The sequence below is a fragment of the Triticum aestivum genome, chromosome 5A (assembly GCF_018294505.1).
Source record: "Triticum aestivum cultivar Chinese Spring chromosome 5A, IWGSC CS RefSeq v2.1, whole genome shotgun sequence".
Classification (NCBI taxonomy): domain Eukaryota; kingdom Viridiplantae; phylum Streptophyta; class Magnoliopsida; order Poales; family Poaceae; genus Triticum; species Triticum aestivum.
In genome coordinates, this window is record NC_057806.1 from 608,585,328 (window position 1) to 608,602,200 (window position 16,873).

Consider the following 16,873-nt stretch of genomic DNA (forward strand, 5'->3'; position numbering starts at 1 on the left):
CGTTCCCAAGCCCGCGCTGCCCCCGATCTCGCCGTCGTCCCCGAGCCCTCCTCCCAGAGCCCGTGCCGCCCTCGCCGCCCTCCTCCCCGAGCCACCCGCCGCCCTCGCCACCCCCGCCGTCGCCCTCGCCAGTCAACCTCGCTGTTGTGAGCCGCCGCCACCTGTTTATCATTTTTTTTTCATTTTTTGTACGTATATATAATGTATATATGTATGTGGCTATATGTATGTATAGATGTTCATATATGTGTATTAGTTTTTTTGTTCAGAGCATTTTTTGTTCATATATGTATTTTTTGTTTATGTGTATTTTTTTCATAGCATTTTTTTGTTCATATTTTTTTCATAGCATTATTTCCATGTATATATGTATGTGGCTATGTATGTATATATGTATGTCTATGCATGTCATTGTCGATATACCCCCTCCCCGTTAACTTCGACAGGAGGGGGGGTCGATATAACCCTCCCTGATAACTTCGACATGAGGGGGGTCGATATACCCCCTCCCTGATAACTTCGACATGAGGGGGGGGGTCGAGAACTAGTTTAGGGGGTCGAGGGTTGAGAACTAGTTTAGGGGGTCGAGGGAAGAAGGGGAAGAAGAGGGAGAAGAAGAGGGAGAAGAAGAGGAGAGGAAGAAGAGGAAGTCTTCTCCTCTATTCTTTCTTCTCTTCTTTTTTCTTCTTCTTCCTATATGTATTAGTTTTTTTATTTAGGTTGTTAATTAGTAGATATTAATTTTGTTCATATATGTATGGATGCATGTGATATGTGAAGGAAATATGCCCTAGAGGCAATAATAAAGTTATTATTTATTTCCTTATAATCATGATAAATGTTTATTATTCATGCTAGAATTGTATTTACCGGAAACATAATACATGTGTGAATACATAGACAAACAAAGTGTCACTAGTATGCCTCTACTTGACTAGCTCGTTAATCAAAGATGGTTATGTTTCCTAACCATGAACAATGAGTTGTTATTTGATTAACGAGGTCACATCATTAGCAGAATGATCTGATTGACATGACCCATTCCATTAGCTTAGCACCCGATCGTTTAGTATGTTGCTATTGCTTTCATCATGACTTATACATGTTCCTATGACTATGAGATTATGCAACTCCCGTTTACCGGAGGAACACTTTGGGTACTACCAAACGTCACAACGTAACTGGGTGATTATAAAGGAGTACTACAGGTGTCTCCAATGGTCGATGTTGGGTTGGCGTATTTCGAGATTAGGATTTGTCACTCCGATTGTCGGAGAGGTATCTCTGGGCCCTCTCGGTAATACACATCACATAAGCCTTGCAAGCATTACAACTAATATGTTAGTTGTGAGATGATGTATTACGGAACGAGTAAAGAGACTTGCCGGTAACGAGATTGAACTAGGTATTGGATACCGACGATCGAATCTCGGGCAAGTAACATACCGATGACAAAGGGAACAACGTATGTTGTTATGCGGTCTGACCGATAAAGATCTTCGTAGAATATGTAGGAGCCAATATGGGCATCCAGGTCCCGCTATTGGTTATTGACCGGAGACGTGTCTCGGTCATGTCTACATTGTTCTCGAACCCGTAGGGTCCGCACGCTTAAGGTTACGATGACAGTTATATTATGAGTTTATGCATTTTGATGTACCGAAGGTTGTTCGGAGTCCCGGATGTGATCACGGACATGACGAGGAGTCTCGAAATGGTCGAGACATAAAGATTGATATATTGGAAGCCTATGTTTGGACATCGGAAGTGTTCCGGGTGAAATCGGGATTTTACCGGGTTACCGGGAGGTTACCGGAACCCCCCGGGAGCCATATGGGCCATCATGGGCCTTAGTGGAAAGGAGAAAGGGGCAGCCCAAGGGGGCTGCGCGCCTCCCCCCTTCCCCTAGTCCTATTAGGACTAGGAGAGGTGGCCGGCCACCCCTCTCCCTCTTTCCCCCTTGGGAATCCTAGTTGGAATAGGATTGGGGGGGGAGTCCTACTCCCGGTAGGAGTAGGACTCCTCCTGCGCCTTCTCTCTTGGCCGGCGCCCCCTCCCCCCTTGGCTCCTTTATATACTGAGGTAGAGGCACCCAAAGACACACAAGTTGACACAAGTTGATCCACGTGATCTATTCCTTAGCCGTGTGCGGTGCCCCCTGCCACCATATTCCTCGATAATACTGTAGCGGAGTTTAGGCGAAGCCCTGCTGCTGTAGTACATCAAGATCGTCACCACGCCGTCGTGCTGACGAAACTCTTCCCCGACACTTTGCTGGATCGGAGTCCGGGGATCGTCATCGAGCTGAACGTGTGCTCGAACTCGGAGGTGCCGTAGTTTCGGTGCTTGATCGGTTGGATCGAGAAGACGTACGACTACTTCCTCTACGTCGTGTCATCGCTTCCGCAGTCGGTCTGCGTTGGGTACGTAGACAATACTCTCCCCTCGTTGCTATGCATCACATGATCCTGTGTGTGCGTAGGAAATTTTTGAAATTACTACGAAACCCAACAGTGGCATCCGAGCCTAGGTTATTTATGTTGATGTTATATGCACGAGTAGAACACAAGTGAGTTGTGGACGATACAAGTCATACTGCCTACCAGCATGTCATACTTTGGTTCGGCGGTATTGTTGGACGAGACGACCCGGACCAACCTTACGCGTACGCTTACGCGAGACCGGTTCCCTCGACGTGCTTTGCACAGAGATGGCTTGCGGGCGACTGTCTCTCCAACTTTAGTTGAACCAAGTATGGCTACGCCCGGTCCTTGCGAAGGTTAAAACGGAGTCTATTTGACAAACTATCGTTGTGGTTTTGATGCGTAGGTGAGATTGGTTCTTACTTAAGCCCGTAGCAGCCACGTAAAACATGCAACAACAAAGTAGAGGACGTCTAACTTGTTTTTGCAGGGCATGTTGTGATGTGATATGGTCAAGGCATGATGCTGAATTTTATTGTATGAGATGATCATGTTTTGTAACCGAGTTATCGGCAACTGGCAGGAGCCATATGGTTGTCGCTTTATTGTATGCAATGCAATCGCGATGTAATGCTTTACTTTATTACTAAACGGTAGTGATAGTCGTGGAAGCATAAGATTGGCGAGACGACAACGATGCTACGATGGAGATCAAGGTGTCGCGCCGGTGACGATGGTGATCATGACGGTGCTTCGGAGATGGAGATCACAAGCACAAGATGATGATGACCATATCATATCACTTATATTGATTGCATGTGATGTTTATCTTTTTATGCATCTTATCTTGCTTTGATTGACGGTAGCATTATAAGATGATCTCTCACTAAATTATCAAGAAGTGTTCTCCCTGAGTATGCACCGTTGCCAAAGTTCGTCGTGCCCAGACACCACGTGATGATCGGGTGTGATAAGCTCTACGTCCATCTACAACGGGTGCAAGCCAGTTTTGCACACGCAGAATACTCAGGTTAAACTTGACGAGCCTAGCATATGCAGATATGGCCTCGGAACACGGAGACCGAAAGGTCGAGCGTGAATCATATAGTAGATATGATCAACATAACGATGTTCACCATTGAAAACTACTCCATCTCACGTGATGATCGGTCATGGTTTAGTTGATTTGGATCACGTAATCACTTAGAGGATTAGAGGGATGTCTATCTAAGTGGGAGTTCTTAAATAATATGATTAATTGAACTTAAATTTATCATGAACTTAGTACCTGATAGTATCTTGCTTGTTTATGTTGATTGTAGATAGATGGCTCGTGCTGTTGTTCCGTTGAATTTTAATGCGTTCCTTGAGAAAGCAAAGTTGAAAGATGATGGTAGCAATTACACGGACTGGGTCCGTAACTTGAGGATTATCCTCATTGCTGCACAGAAAAATTACGTCCTGGAAGCACCGCTGGGTGCCAGGCCTGCTGCTGGAGCAACACCAGATGTTATGAACGTCTGGCAGAGCAAAGCTGATGACTACTCGATAGTTCAGTGTGCCATGCTTTACGGCTTAGAATCGGGACTTCAACGACGTTTTGAACGTCATGGAGCATATGAGATGTTCCAGGAGTTGAAGTTAATATTTCAAGCAAATGCCCGAATTGAGAGATATGAAGTCTCCAATAAGTTCTATAGCTGCAAGATGGAGGAGAACAGTTCTGTCAGTGAGCATATACTCAAAATGTCTGGGTATAATAATCACTTGATTCAATTGGGAGTTAATCTTCCGGATGATTGCGTTATTGACAGAATTCTCCAATCACTGCCACCAAGCTACAAGAGCTTCGTGATGAACTATAATATGCAAGGGATGAACAAGACTATTCCCGAGCTCTTCGCAATGCTGAAAGCTGCGGAGGTAGAAATCAAGAAGGAGCATCAAGTGTTGATGGTTAACAAGACCACTAGTTTCAAGAAAAAGGGCAAAGGGAAGAAAAAGGGGAACTTCAAGAAGAACGGCAAGCAAGTTGCTGCTCAAGAGAAGAAACCCAAGTCTGGACCTAAGCCTGAAACTGAGTGCTTCTACTGCAAGCAGACTGGTCACTGGAAGCGGAACTGCCCCAAGTATTTGGCGGATAAGAAGGATGGCAAGGTGAACAAAGGTATATGTGATATACATGTTATTGATGTGTACCTTACTAGAGCTCGCAGTAGCACCTGGGTATTTGATACTGGTTCTGTTGCTAATATTTGCAACTCGAAACAGGGACTACGGAATAAGCGGGCACTGGCAAAGGACGAGGTGACGATGCGCGTGGGAAACGGTTCCAAAGTCGATGTGATCGCAGTCGGCACGCTACCTCTACATCTACCTTCGGGATTAATATTAGACCTAAATAATTGTTATTTGGTGCCAGCGTTGAGCATGAACATTATATCTGGATCTTGTTTAATGCGAGACGGTTATTCATTTAAATCAGAGAATAATGGTTGTTCTATTTATATGAGTAATATCTTTTATGGTCATGCACCCTTGAAGAGTGGTCTATTCTTATTGAATCTCGATAGTAGTAATACACATATTCATAATGTTGAAGCCAAAAGATGCAGAGTTGATAATGAAAGTGCAACTTATTTGTGGCACTGTCGTTTAGGTCATATCGGTATAAAGCGCATGAAGAAACTCCATGCTGATGGACTTTTGGAACCACTTGATTATGAATCACTTGGTACTTGCGAACCGTGCCTCATGGGCAAGATGACTAAAACACCGTTCTCCGGTACTATGGAGAGAGCAACAGATTTGTTGGAAATCATACATACCGATGTATGTGGTCCGATGAATATTGAGGCTCGTGGCGGATATCGTTATTTTCTCACCTTCACAGATGATTTAAGCAGATATGGGTATATCTACTTAATGAAACATAAGTCTGAAACATTTGAAAAGTTCAAAGAATTTCAGAGTGAAGTTGAAAATCATCGTAACAAGAAAATAAAGTTTCTACGATCTGATCGTGGAGGAGAATATTTGAGTTACGAGTTTGGTGTACATTTGAAAAACTGTGGAATAGTTTCGCAACTCACGCCACCCGGAACACCACAGCGTAATGGTGTGTCCGAACGTCGTAATCGTACTTTACTAGATATGGTGCGATCTATGATGTCTCTTACTGATTTACCGCTATCATTTTGGGGATATGCTTTAGAGACGGCCGCATTCACGTTAAATAGGGCACCATCAAAATCCGTTGAGACGACGCCTTATGAACTGTGGTTTGGCAAGAAACCAAAGTTGTCGTTTCTTAAAGTTTGGGGCTGCGATGCTTATGTGAAAAAGCTTCAACCTGATAAGCTCGAACCCAAATCGGAGAAATGTGTCTTCATAGGATACCCAAAGGAAACTGTTGGGTACACCTTCTATCACAGATCCGAAGGCAAGACATTCGTTGCTAAGAATGGATCATTTCTAGAGAAGGAGTTTCTCTCGAAAGAAGTGAGTGGGAGGAAAGTAGAACTTGACGAGGTAACTGTACCTGCTCCCTTACTGGAAAGTAGTTCATCACAGAAAACTGTTTCAGTGACACCTACACCAGTTAGTGAGGAAGCCAATGATAATGATCATGAAACTTCAGATCAAGATACTACTGAACCTCGTAGATCAACCAGAGTAAGATCCGCACCAGAGTGGTACGGTAATCCTGTTCTGGAGGTCATGCTACTAGATCATGATGAACCTACGAACTATGAAGAAGCGATGGTGAGCCCAGATTCCGCAAAGTGGCTTGAAGCCATGAAATCTGAGATGGGATCCATGTATGAGAACAAAGTATGGACTTTGGTTGACTTGCCCGATGATCGGCAAGCAATTGAGAATAAATGGATCTTTAAGAAGAAGACTGACGCTGATGGTAATGTTACTGTCTACAAAGCTCGACTTGTCGCAAAAGGTTTTCGGCAAGTTCAAGGGATTGACTACGATGAGACCTTCTCACCCGTAGCGATGCTTAAGTCCGTCCGAATCATGTTAGCAATTGCCGCATTTTATGATTATGAAATTTGGCAGATGGATGTCAAAACTGCATTCCTGAATGGATTTCTGGAAGAAGAGTTGTATATGATGCAACCAGAAGGTTTTGTCGATCCAAAGGGAGCTAACAAAGTGTGCAAGCTCCAGCGATCCATTTATGGACTGGTGCAAGCCTCTCGGAGTTGGAATAAACGTTTTGATAGTGTGATCAAAGCATTTGGTTTTATACAGACTTTCGGAGAAGCCTGTATTTACAAGAAAGTGAGTGGGAGCTCTGTAGCATTTCTGATATTATATGTGGATGACATATTACTGATTGGAAATGATATAGAATTTCTGGATAGCATAAAGGGATACTTGAATAAAAAATTTTCAATGAAAGACCTCGGTGAAGCTGCTTACATATTAGGCATTAAGATCTATAGAGATAGATCAAAACGCTTAATTGGACTTTCACAAAGCACATACCTTGACAAAATTTTGAAGAAGTTCAAAATGGATCAAGCAAAGAAAGGCTTCTTGCCTGTGTTACAAGGTGTGAAATTGAGTAAGACTCAATGCCCGACCACTGCAGAAGATAGAGAGAATATGAAAGATGTTCCCTATGCATCAGCCATAGGATCTATCATGTATGCAATGCTGTGTACCAGACCTGATGTATGCCTTGCTATAAGTTTAGCAGGGAGGTACCAAAGTAATCCAGGAGTGGATCACTGGACAGCGGTCAAGAACATCCTGAAATACCTGAAAAGGACTAAGGATATGTTTCTCGTATATGGAGGTGACAAAGAGCTCACCGTAAAAGGTTACGTTGATGCAAGCTTTGACACTGATCCGGACGATTCTAAATCGCAAACCGGATACGTGTTTACATTAAACGGTGGAGCTGTCAGTTGGTGCAGTTCTAAACAAAGCGTTGTAGCGGGATCTACATGTGAAGCGGAATACATAGCTGCTTCGGAAGCAGCAAATGAAGGAGTCTGGATGAAGGAGTTCATATCCGATCTAGGTGTCATACCTAGTGCATCGGGTCCAATGAAAATCTTTTGTGACAATACTGGTGCAATTGCCTTGGCAAAGGAATCCAGATTTCACAAAAGGACCAAACACATCAAGAGACGCTTCAACTTCCATCCGGGATCTAGTCCAGGTGGGAGACATAGAGATTTGCAAGATACATACGGATCTGAATGTTGCAGACCCATTGACTAAGCCTCTTCCACGAGCAAAACATGATCAGCACCAAGGCTCCATGGGTGTTAGAATCATTACAGTGTAATCTAGATTATTGACTCTAGTGCAAGTGGGAGACTGAAGGAAATATGCCCTAGAGGCAATAATAAAGTTATTATTTATTTCCTTATAATCATGATAAATGTTTATTATTCATGCTAGAATTGTATTTACCGGAAACATAATACATGTGTGAATACATAGACAAACAAAGTGTCACTAGTATGCCTCTACTTGACTAGCTCGTTAATCAAAGATGGTTATGTTTCCTAACCATGAACAATGAGTTGTTATTTGATTAACGAGGTCACATCATTAGCAGAATGATCTGATTGACATGACCCATTCCATTAGCTTAGCACCCGATCGTTTAGTATGTTGCTATTGCTTTCTTCATGACTTATACATGTTCCTATGACTATGAGATTATGCAACTCCCGTTTACCGGAGGAACACTTTGGGTACTACCAAACGTCACAACGTAACTGGGTGATTATAAAGGAGTACTACAGGTGTCTCCAATGGTCGATGTTGGGTTGGCGTATTTCGAGATTAGGATTTGTCACTCCGATTGTCGGAGAGGTATCTCTGGGCCCTCTCGGTAATACACATCACATAAGCCTTGCAAGCATTACAACTAATATGTTAGTTGTGAGATGATGTATTACGGAACGAGTAAAGAGACTTGCCGGTAACGAGATTGAACTAGGTATTGGATACCGACGATCGAATCTCGGGCAAGTAACATACCGATGACAAAGGGAACAACGTATGTTGTTATGCGGTCTGACCGATAAAGATCTTCGTAGAATATGTAGGAGCCAATATGGGCATCCAGGTCCCGCTATTGGTTATTGACCGGAGACGTGTCTCGGTCATGTCTACATTGTTCTCGAACCCGTAGGGTCCGCACGCTTAAGTTACGATGACAGTTATATTATGAGTTTATGCATTTTGATGTACCGAAGGTTGTTCGGAGTCCCGGATGTGATCACGGACATGACGAGGAGTCTCGAAATGGTCGAGACATAAAGATTGATATATTGGAAGCCTATGTTTGGACATCGGAAGTGTTCCGGGTGAAATCGGGATTTTACCGGGTTACCGGGAGGTTACCGGAACCCCCCGGGAGCCATATGGGCCATCATGGGCCTTAGTGGAAAGGAGAAAGGGGCAGCCCAAGGGGGCTGCGCGCCTCCCCCCTTCCCCTAGTCCTATTAGGACTAGGAGAGGTGGCCGGCCACCCCTCTCCCTCTTTCCCCCTTGGGAATCCTAGTTGGAATAGGATTGGGGGGGGGGGAGTCCTACTCCCGGTAGGAGTAGGACTCCTCCTGCGCCTCTCTCTCTTGGCCGGCGCCCCCTCCCCCTTGGCTCCTTTATATACTAAGGTAGAGGCACCCCAAAGACACACAAGTTGACACAAGTTGATCCACGTGATCTATTCCTTAGCCGTGTGCGGTGCCCCCTGCCACCATATTCCTCGATAATACTGTAGCGGAGTTTAGGCGAAGCCCTGCTGCTGTAGTTCATCAAGATCGTCACCATGCCGTCGTGCTGACGAAACTCTTCCCCGACACTTTGCTGGATCGGAGTCCGGGGATCGTCATCGAGCTGAACGTGTGCTCGAACTCGGAGGTGCCGTAGTTTCGGTGCTTGATCGGTTGGATCGAGAAGACGTACGACTACTTCCTCTACGTCGTGTCATCGCTTCCGCAGTCGGTCTGCGTTGGGTACATAGACAATACTCTCCCCTCGTTGCTATGCATCACATGATCCTGTGTGTGCGTAGGAAAATTTTGAAATTACTATGAAACCCAACAATATGTATGTATATATGCATGTATTGGGTATGTCGTTGTCGATATACCCCCTACCCGATAACTTCGACATGAGGGGGTCGAGAGGGGGTCTAGGGTCGTCGAGGGTTCGAGGGTTCGAGGGGTCCAGGGTCGTCGAGGGTTCGAGGGGTCGAGGATCGCCGAGGGGTCGAGAGAGGTTTCCTAGTGTCAAAGTATTGAAGAAATCCATGGCTTCATCATTAGCCGGAAGTAACCAGGGCATGACGAAGTCCTCCAAAGTTATTTTGGAATGGTGTCCCGGATAGGATAATTTGCCTTTTTGTATGAATTTCAGCAAAGGCCTTCCAAATAACGATATTTGGAAGGTTCTTGCTGAACTTTGTACCAAAAAGGGAATTATCTTATCTGGGACTCCGTTCCAAAATAACTTTGGAGAGCTTCGTACCATCATGCACCTGTTACTTTCACCTAATGATGAAGACATGGTTTTGTTGAATTCTTTGACACTAGGCAACCTCCCGACCCCTTGGTGATTCTCTCGAACATGAGAGGAAGAAGAGGATAAAAAAAGAAGAGGAAGAAAAAAAAGAGGAGAAGAAAGAATATAGGAGTTCTTCTCCTCTATTCTTTCTTCTCCTCTATTTTTTCTTCTTCTTCCTCTTTATTTTATCGGGAACGAGGGTCGTCGAGGGTCGCCGAGCGATAGAGGAGAAACCCTAAATAGAAAGTATCGTGGGTGTGAGATACATGTACCGTCGGTGTCGGACACTACATCCACGTCCCACAAGTGGCACGGGCTTCGACGCCCACGTCACTTGTGGGACGTGGATGTAGTGTCCGACACCGACGGCCACATGTATCTCACACCTACGATACTTTCTATTTAGGGTTTCCTCTACCGTTCGGCGACCCTGACCCTCGACGACCCTCGTTTCCGATAAAATAGGACCTCTTTATTTTATCGGAAACGAGGGTCGTCGAGGGTCAGGGTCGCCGAACGGTAGAGGAAACCCTAAATAGAAAGTATCGTGGGTGTGAGATACATGTGGCCGTCGGTGTCGGACAATACATCCACGTCCCACAAGTGGCGCGGGCTTCGACGCCCATGTCACTTGTGGGACGTGGATGTAGTGTCCGACACAGACGGCCACATGTATCTCACACCCACGATACTTGCTATTTAGGGTTTCCTCTATCGCTCGGTGACCCTCGACAACCCTCGTTCCCGATAAAAAAAAGAGGAAGAAGAAGAAAAAAAGAGGAGAAGAAAGAATAGAGGAGTTCTTGAAGCGTTGTCGAGGCCACCCCAAACCCTAGAGAAGCAGCGTCGAGGCCACCCCAAACCCTAGAGAAGCACCGTCGAGGCCACTAATTAATATTAGTTCTACGTTTTTGCCACTAATATATCCATTTGTCATGTTTGAATAATAATTGCCATGTTGTCAATATTTGTAGAAACTATGGACACCGCCCGAGACGAAGTACAAGAAGAGTTGTTGGGGGACATAATCGCACGAGGAAGTGATGCCATCTGCTCGTTGTTTCTCAACGAGACCGATGGTATGGAAGCAGCTGATTATGATGGCTCCGGTGACCTAATGCCAGTGCAAGAAGGAGACCGTGAGGACGGCTCCGGTGACCCAATGCCGGTGCAAGAAGGAGACCGTGATGACGTCTCCGGTGACCGAACCGAGTCCGGCCAGGTATATATATTAGTTAAGCTTCTGCTGACTAGCTAATTGATGCATTCATTGTTTTGGTATGTACACATATTAATTAAGTCTTTGTTCTTTTTTCTAGCCCTCCGGATCGAGCACAACTTCGGTAAAGAGACGAGGCCCGAAGAAAAAGTTGAGCTCGAATGAAAAGTTTGAGATCATAGCAATCGCGCCCGACGACCAACCGATTGAACCCCTCCGGACAAAGAGCGCATTTGTTGCTCAGTGCGGGGTTTTGGTTAGGGACAAGATCTCGATCAGCATCCAGCAATGGTTTAAGCCGGCTACAGAAGACCTTGAGGTGACTTATGTCAATGATATGCAGGAAAATGATCTTTGGACTGAGCTGAAGTCAAATTTCACCCTACCACCAGAGGATAATCCAGAGATCAGCAAGGGCGGAAGAGACCTGCCGCCGCTCCGGCTGCTCCGGCGCGTCGTAGTCCTTCTCCTCCGCCCCGTAAGCAAGTAAAGAAGACAACCGCTCCGTCTGCTCGGCCGGCGTCTAGCAGTACAGCCAGAGGCGGGAGGACATACAGATTCGGTCCTTCTCTGAAGACTCCAGAGAAGTTACCATACGAGAGGACCCCGGAGGAGAATGCCAAGATCGCACGAACCGAAGTGGATGGCTGGTTTCAAGGGTTGAAAGCAAAGAGACATCCACTTCCGGAGGAGAAGGTAGATCCGGTGAAAGCGAAGCGCACTCTGGCTGCCCTGACAAAACCACCCAAGTCTCCGCCGAAAGGAAACTATGAGCGCATTATTGGAAAGGAATTTGCCGAAGCGGAGCGGTCGGGAAGTATTGTCAGTGATCAAAGGCTGAAAGAACGACGAGCTGGGAAACAAATTGCCCAGCTCGGCGAACAAGCGAAGCAATCGTGCCCCCCGCTCAAGGTGCCTAGCCACAATGTCGCTAATGATCCGAGGATGGTGCCCGGTTATAGCAATCTTGCAGATTACCTGCCTGACGATGTACATTATGAACCCATGGAGGTGCAGATACAAAGATACGAGTACGGGAAGCCTCTCGTCAAAGATGAAAGATCTCTATCAACGATGATGCGAAGATTGCATGATTGGTACTTGAAAATCTGCAGAGACTCTGGGGGGAGGAGTACTTTGTATGTGAAAGTAAAAAAGGAGCATGACCTCATTGGAATTGAACTGTTGCCTGTTCCATTTGAGGAGTTCTATCAGTTTTTCAATCAATTGGCCCTCGATAAAACAACGGTCGCCTGCTACTGTCTGTAAGTAGTACTACTTCTGTCATTAAGTCTCTCTATATAGCTCAGCTCTTTCATTGCATGTATTTATAATCATCCTCACTATATTATGCAGATTGAAGATTGCCGAATTGAAGAAAAGACAAGTCGGTGATATTGGGTTCGTTAACACATATCTCATAGATGCAACTCAGGTTAAATTTCATGCCGCAGCTACCGAGGCCAACTTGCTACGGTCGTTGGTAATAAATAAAAACAAAGATATAATACTCTTTCCTTACAACTTCAAGTGAGTGTTACTGTCTTGTGCGTATTCGGTTTCCCTTATATATTAGTCAAGGTTATAGTAATGTAATTGATGAGTTATGCATGCGTGTGCAGTTTCCACTATATTCTCCTAGAGATTAAGCTTGAGCAGGGACTAGTAACCGTCTTAGACTCAAGACGAAAAGATCCCCAGGACTATGCAGACATGACTCAAATACTCGAGAAGTAAGTTAAATCGATCATTATCCACCATATCAGCAACTTTGTTCATTTCCTGATATATCAAGTAATTGTTTTCTTTGTCCGGCAGGGTTTGGAGAAAATTCACCAGAAAAGCTCCGGGACTGCCGAAGGAGCTGCAATTTAGACACCCGAAAGTAAGTACTATAGTAGCATGTTCCGCGCATCTACTAGTCATTCAAGCGCTAGTTTCATCAATACCATTTGACATTCTTGCCTATCAGTTTGATTGACCTCTATTTCTTGTAAAGTGGTTGTGGCAGGAACAAGGAAATGATTTCTATGGATACTACGTTTGCGAGTCCATCCGCCACACGACCTGTGAGCGGGGCTACACTGACGAACAATATGAAGTACGTAAATAACAACATTCACAATTTTATTTTATTACCATCATTTGTGTTGAGTTTCATTCATTCATATATATGTATTGACCCCCTTCTTTAAATTAGATGTTTCGAAAGCGGGATGAACTCCTAGCACCAGCTCGCATGCGAGCAATTCAAGAGGAATTGGCGGCATTCTTTCTTGACCACGTGATCCCTGAAGACGGAGAATACTATGTGGACCCTGAGTCCGTATGATTATATTTGTAAGAGATAATTATTGTATATATGTAGCTGGTAGTGTCGGATAGATATACAAGAACTTGTTGTTCGACCAATCTCTCGGAGAAGGAGAGGTGGTCGATATCACTTCTCTCTGTATGCATATATGTTCATGACGATCTTCTGTTTCCTTCGTTTGCTTACTAGCTAGCTAGCGTGTCTAGTCCTCTCTATACGTATGTATAGTACGTAGCGTCGACCAAGCACGGACATAAGAGAGGACACTTCTCTCTATTAATTATAGTTAGCTAACACAATATATGAAACACCTAAATTAACCCCCCAAAACACCCAACCCCCCCCCCCCCTTTAAAAAAAACAAAAACCCCAACCACAGAAATGCTGACGCGTGGATGCCTATTGGTCCCGGTTGGTGCCACCAACCTGGACCAAAGGGTCTCCTGCCTGGGGCTCCGCGCACAGGCCACGTGGAGGCCCATCTGTCCCGGTTCTGGATTGAACCGGGACTAAAGGGACAGGGCATTAGTACCGACCCTTTAGTCCCGGTTCCAGAACCGGGACAAAAGGCCCTTACGAACCGGGACAACAGGCCCTTTTTCTATCAGTGGGATAACCCCGGATCTAAATGTCCTTGTCGGTGTTCCGCGCGATTTTTGAGTTCTTCATTGCTGGTCAAATTGGGGCAAAGACGGTGATAGAATAATGGTTCCTCGGCTTTTCCCATGTCAATGTCCTTCCTTCGAGTCTCCTCGATGACTCTGAGGATGGTGTCGATCGTTGGGCATTCGGTCTGGCATGATTAGTGTTTGTTCACCGCGGTGGCAGTGACCCGCAGAGGGGATGGTCTTCGGTGTGTTTGTGTTATTTAGTTGAGTGTATTTAATTTTCATATCCGTCCAATGAAGCTCAGCTAGATATTAAAGATGTAAGTTGCAATCCCAATTATTGACCTATATCAAAAGTCATATTTCTTTAAAATGGGTGGGGGTACCGAAGATAACCCCGTAAAGCCTAACTGGGATAGAGGAGCAACATGGCAGTTTGAGTTAAATTTGAATTGCATAACATAGTGGACGAAGAGCTGATAAAGACAACTATAACATTGGACAAGGAGATAAGAGAGGTACAGACCACCACCATCAATTGCCTCCTTTATGGCAGCCAAGAAACTCTTAAGGAATTAGGAAACTTCAAAATATGTGTGATATATATTTTACGTGCATATACAAAGACATGCAATAGGCATGTCACTGGTGAAGGAGTAACGTAACATGCCCTCTATTCTTTACCGTCTGAATGAGAATCATTGGGGAGATCCATACGAACAACAATCGGGCTACAATATTATTATTATTGAAACGGAGGATTTGCCTCATCTATTAATTAAGCAGAAGAGAGTTGCCTGGTTAATTAACGAAAAACCGGGCGAAAACCGTCACAAACCGCCGAGTGGCACACACAGATAGCCCACACCCGCCTTCACAGAGAGTGCCACATCGAGCTAGCACGCAAGCGTCATCGTCATCACTTCTCCCCAAGCAGGCGTCATTGCCATCCCTAATCTATCAGAAAGCGACTCCAACTTTGCTGTGGACGAACACCGACCGACCCTCACCGCGAAGGTTGTGTAGAAACACATGAAGACCTGTGCCAGAAATCAGCCACCCACGTCGAGGGCAGCGCAGCTCAATCGGGCTACGATATTCGACTGAACAGGAACCTGCCTGCACAATATACCTCTACAATACTTTGTATATGTCCACATGTTTGTATACAAGACTTGGTCAAACTTAATAAAGTTCGACTTAGGACAAATCTAAAACTTCAGTTATGACCTAACTACACAAATGCATGAATCACCCTGTTAATTCTAGCTAACTAGATGAGGCGATCAAATCCTAATGGATGTACCACACTTTGGATCTTCAGGTGAAATGGAAAACAGAGGGTGACGCAGAGAAGCACAACAGCAGGGGCATGATACAGAGACGACGGAGCTCTGCTGAAACCTGAATACCGCCACTAAGCAGCAAATTAGCAACGCTCCGGTCACAGGCTGACGGGCAAAAATATGCGGCGCAGGCTGCAGAGACGCTGAAAAGCTGATGCAGGAGGGTGGAAAGGAGGAGGACAGAGGAGCAGCACCACCGGCTCTACACCATAACACGCTGGCATCTCGATTACCAACCTAACCGTAGCTATGTTGGACACGATAATGTGAGTCTGGTCCAACAACCGATCTGATTCTGATCACTTCGCTAAGGCTATATATTGCCTTTTACTGAGCCATGTTTTTGCATCCCACAACAAAGCAAGAGCAGCTACCCTTGCAATCACTACCCAGTCTCCAAGAAACAAGTAGTACTAGCTAGCACTGAGAAATGGCTTCGAACACGAGCTTGCTGGCCCAGATCATGGCGTGCACGCTCCTACTCACCGGGCACACGTGCCACGGCGCACGCCACTTGGCTGACGCGACTCCGGCGGCTGCCCCTACCGCTGCTGTACCTGGCCTGCCAGCCGTGCCGACCCTGCCTGCCGTGCCCGCGGACACAGTCACCCTGCTGCCACCAATGCCGGCGGTCACCCTGCCCACCGTGCCGCAAGTGACGCTGCCGCCCATGCCTTCCGTCGTCGTGCCGAAGGCGGTGCTGCCGCCCATGCCCAAGGTGACCATGGCGCCGATGCCCGCTATTGTCGTACCAAAGGTGACACTGCCGCCAATGCCGTTCGTCCCGAATGTGAACGTGCCCATGCCGTTCCTGGCGCCACCTCCGTCTGTGTAGGCGACTCAGTGCGGCGGCCTTGATGCAGAAGTAGCCACCACCCATATTTTCTTACATGCAAGCACTGTATTTTCTTTACACCTCCATATTTTCTTACATGGAACTCTTTACTTTTTTTTGAATTGTTTGGACTGCTTACCACATATGTCACGTGGTAGAACTCTTTACATTTTGTATGTGATGTGTATCAGCTGTTCATATACCATTTTATTTAAGCCTCCATATTTTTATTGTTGGTGTTTCTTGAATTTTGACAGTTGTTCCATTGCACATACTCGTGTTTATATGTGATCTTTGCCTTTTAAGGCCAAAACTGACAGATGTTTAGTTTTTCGAAAGGAATGTCGAAAACTTTCGACCTCTACCTACTCGAATGCATGTAACCATAAATTTAGTAAAATAGAAACAAGACAACATGGCAATATCATCTACTTGCAAGCAGAGAACATGCAGAAGACAACAATGGCAGAATCACAACAAAGACGAGATAAAAGAAACACATACAACTAAGTCGGCATTCTTGTGGCAAAGCCTTCAAGGAGATATGCCCTCGTGCCGATGTCAACAGGTCTAGCCTATG

The 16,873-nt window shown here is 45.4% G+C and overlaps 1 protein-coding gene across 1 annotated transcript; it reads left to right on the forward strand.

Moving 5' to 3' along the window:
- The first annotated feature begins 15,820 nt into the window (after positions 1-15,820).
- Positions 15,821-16,415, forward strand: LOC123107936 (protein PELPK1-like). Its single transcript, XM_044529820.1, has one exon. The coding sequence runs from the start codon at positions 15,889-15,891 to the stop codon at positions 16,291-16,293; it is 405 nt and encodes a 134-aa protein (XP_044385755.1). The 5' UTR covers positions 15,821-15,888; the 3' UTR covers positions 16,294-16,415.
- Positions 16,416-16,873: the final 458 nt, after the last annotated feature.